Source organism: Protomyctophum parallelum, assembly GCF_964188405.1.
Source record: "Protomyctophum parallelum genome assembly, chromosome: 3".
Taxonomy (NCBI): Eukaryota; Metazoa; Chordata; class Actinopteri; order Myctophiformes; family Myctophidae; genus Protomyctophum; species Protomyctophum parallelum.
The window spans coordinates 11123499-11127585 of NC_139698.1; the positions used below are offsets into that span (position 1 = coordinate 11123499).

The 4087-nt window shown below is 43.8% G+C and overlaps 1 protein-coding gene across 1 annotated transcript in view; it reads left to right on the top strand.

The window, feature by feature from the left end:
* Positions 1-2349, top strand: part of gdf6a (growth differentiation factor 6a) — a 6627-nt gene extending 4278 nt beyond the window's left edge. The window contains exon 2 of the mRNA XM_083762265.1: positions 314-2349. Coding sequence (XP_083618391.1) covers positions 314-1233 — 920 coding nt within the window. The 3' untranslated portion in view covers positions 1234-2349. The remainder of the gene's footprint in view (positions 1-313) is intronic.
* The last annotated feature ends 1738 nt before the right edge of the window (positions 2350-4087 follow it).

Sequence of the window (4087 nt, forward strand, 5' to 3'; positions counted from 1 at the left end):
AGTCTGTACGCTGTAATAGCAACGCTTTACCACACACACAAAAATAAAATAACTCCCCTTTCCAAAATAATATCAAGCATGATGTTGGCCGTGAGTTCTTTTTATCCAATTTGACGACGTGTCAGCCGTAGTTTGGCTCAGCTGAGGTTCTGAGTGGGCATTGAAAAACAAGAAAGAAGGCCAGCGGGTCTGGCCTCTCTGTGAGAATGCGAGCTACCCCCTCCCCTCTCCCCTACCCCCCCCCCCCCCCTCCTTTCTGAACACTGTACACCCTAAGTGAATCTGACTGCAATTATTTCTTTTTATCTTGCAGACGATCTTTTGCACTCTCCTTTGCGAAGACAAAAGTATCTGTTTGATGTCTCAACCCTTTCAGACAAAGAGGAGCTGGTTGGAACAGAATTAAGGATATTTAGGAAAGTGCCTGGGGATTTCCAGACGTCTCCGACAGGTCTCTATAACATTCAATTATTCTCCTGTCGGTCCGAAAGACTACTGGATTCCAGGTCCCTTGATCCTCTAGATTCCAGAAAACCGGGATGGGAGGTTCTGGATGTGTGGGAAATGTTCAGAAACCACCATCACTCTGCCCAGGGCGGGAGCCAGCTTTGTTTCCAGCTCAAGGTCACACTTGGTAAATCAGAAACGGAAATCGACCTGAAACAGTTGGGCTTCGGCAGAACCGGACGGTCCCAGCAGGAGAAGGCCATCTTGGTCGTGTACACGAGGTCGAAGAAACGGGAGAATTTGTTCAACGAAATCAAGGAGAAGATCAAGTCGCGCGGCGGCGGCGGCGGCGGCGGCGCCGCCTCCGGGGGCAGGCTGGACGAGGAGCGGGGCCTCCAGTTTAAAGCCCGACGCCGACGGAGGACGGCGCTGAGCAACCGCCACGGCAAGCGACACGGCAAGAAGTCCAAGTCGAGGTGCAGCAAAAAGGCGCTGCACGTCAACTTCAAAGAGCTCGGATGGGACGACTGGATCATCGCGCCACTGGATTACGAGGCGTACCACTGCGAGGGCGTGTGCGACTTCCCGCTGAGGTCGCACCTGGAGCCGACCAACCACGCCATCATACAGACGCTCATGAACTCCATGGACCCGAACAGCACGCCGCCGAGCTGCTGCGTCCCCACCAAGCTGAGTCCCATCAGCATCCTTTACATTGACTCGGGCAACAACGTGGTGTACAAACAGTACGAGGACATGGTGGTGGAGCAGTGCGGCTGCAGGTAGCAGCGCTTAATGTGTCGCCTGTACGAGTAGGCTAGGCCTAAAACAGAAGAAAGAAAAAAAACACTTAAAATCAAAGCCAGTTGGTCCCATGGTCGAATAAAGTTTGGCAAACGTGCGTTTCCAGGTGTAAAATGCTCAACACATGGAGATGGCGCGCCTATATATTCTTTATTGAAAAGGGATACATGAGGCCTTCTTTGCTCTATTTATTCTGTCAATTCAGACTCAATCCAACCACAATGATTTACACCCAGTGTCATAGTATTACGCCCACATTTCCAACCATGCAAAACGTTATTAATCAACAAATAGGCTTTTGTTTTTGTTTTGTTTTTATATTCCCACAGCAATATAGCCTACGTGTCCGTGTGTGGCGCACGGGAAATGGGGGCCTATCTTCTTCGTTCGTTCGTTCGTGCGTGCGTGCGTGTCTGCCTGTGTGTGTAGTGTGCGTGCGTGCGACGCACCATGTCCTATTTCCAAATGGCTGATTACACGAAGAAGAGACGGGCAGCCTTTTTTTTTTCGAGTGGCCAACGATAATTCCATGACGCACCTGCTCGTGCTGTAAGCCAGAGGACATTATTATGGGTGGCCTGTTGTTTGCAGCTCTCCCATGTGATCATGTGAGGGGCACTCATTTGGGCAGGCAGGCCTACGTGTATCCAGGCTGTAATTGTCTGTGGCCAGCTGGGATAATAATTACGCTCTCCTGATGCGTTATCAATAGGCCCTGCAATGCCTAGGTGTATGAATGTGATCTGACACAATGGTCTCTGACTCACTGTGGGGGCATCGGCCGGCCAGAGATGCCGGCTAGGCCAGCTTCCTCCAGACGGCTGGCCGCTCACAACGCAACGCGGTGGGAACACGGTGGCCCCCTTTATACACACACTCCTGCATTTAACGGACACAAACCACATTGTGCCTCAAAGTGACTATGACTGGTCGGGGAAAGTACCTCTTGTAAGAAAGAAAGAAAGAAATAAACCGCAGGAGCATCGCGACCGCGTTCAAACATTGAGACGAACTTTTGCTCAAAGTCTGCATCGCCATCTTTACGAAATGCACTTCCACAACTGACTGCGCTAAAGACATGTAGTCAGCAAGACCCCCCCCCCCCCGCCCCTTGATGAATCGCCTGACATAAAAGACTCGCAAACGAGATACTATTTAAATGCACATTAGCTTTGAATGCACTGCTGTTCATTATTTTTGAGCTGTAAATATTTGTATAGTCGAAAACTTTACAAAAGTGCAACGAATGGAGAAATGAACAAAACACATTTCTTTGTAAATATACAAATGCACTCAAATCGTTATAATTTCTATTCTATAATTATTTTATTATTTGTGCTGTACAGAGTTTCATGATAATCATATATTTCTTACATTGATAAGAGTAATTTAAGCTGTATTCAATATTTTTTTGCAGAGGGTGGAAAGACCATTTTTAATGTCTACCTCATAATTGCATATAGGATCTGAGTTTTGAGGTATTCAGTTTAGAGTGTAAAGAGCAATTACAATGCTATATAAAATCATTTATATACATATATTATTGGATAATATTCCACACCATTACTGTATAAATAAAATCCAAACTCAAAATAAATCCAGGTCTTGTACTTCAAATGATTAATTCCACCCTTTTCACAAATACATGTGTGGGGAGTCTCTGTGAATGAAACCTTAACTCTTGTAAGTGTTCATATAGGCATCCAAAGAGCAAATAGCATCACTGGTTAATCATGTGATATACAAAAGTCTGTTCATTCTTAATCCATGCAAGGATGTTGTTGGTCATCTTCTCGTTGACTGCAATGAGAGGCAAAGAATGTTCCTATATTTGGTCAACAGATTAATTATGAGAGCAAAAAGTAACTTTTAATCGCTTATTTGCTATGTTTTTAAAAGACTGTAAATAACTGATAAGAGATCCTATATTTGTATATTGTTCTGTTTCTCATTCCCATCTATGCATATTTAATATCAGTCTTACAAAAATCATAATAAAAATCATTATATATTTCCCATCGAATGATTAAATGTGCTTGGATTACACATTTAGTTTTTCTATAGAACCAGCGAGGTTTTTTACTTGTGTCAGAGTTGATGTGGACATTCCAGAGTGTCAACATGGGCATATTAGATGGTGTGTGAAGTGGTTGATCTTGAAGGTCACTTTACAAACAAAAATACATTAAGACATATTAGTGACAGTTTATTTTACAAGTATACCGTTGATGCCGATGGATTTGAAAAGCCTAATGTTTTTTTTTTGTTTTTTTTTTTTTTTTTTACAAATAAAGATAAATCGGTCAGTTCATTTCCCATAAATTTCATGTGATTTCTTCCCCCTCCCGTCCTCCACGTTAAGATGTGTATACAGTCCATATGGAGCAAGCTGGAGGCATAATGGCTAATCTAGTATTCTTGCCATTTGTAAACAGTTCACTCTCTAATCACAGACAATGAATGTCATTGTTCAGCGTATAAGTCTGGCTCAGAATTACAAACTATATGTAAACATATGGTGACCATCCAAGTAGAAGGAACTACATTGACTGTCACTGATATGGTACTGAATGTATGAACCACAGCTATTTCCCAATGAATTAGCCAGCCTGGGTCAAGTTTACTTAACACTTTAATGTTTCCCAATCTGGGGATGAAAAAGTTTGAAAGCAGGGATTGCTTCCATATAGACTGTCGACCTTGGCCTGGAAACAATTAGGAAATTGCTTTGAAATGTTATATGTTGTCCAGGCTCTCGTACAGTATCATGTCACTCCCCACATGTTTGCTGGGGGAAATGGAGGATGCTAAGTGCACTCTTTAGCAGCCCCTGCAA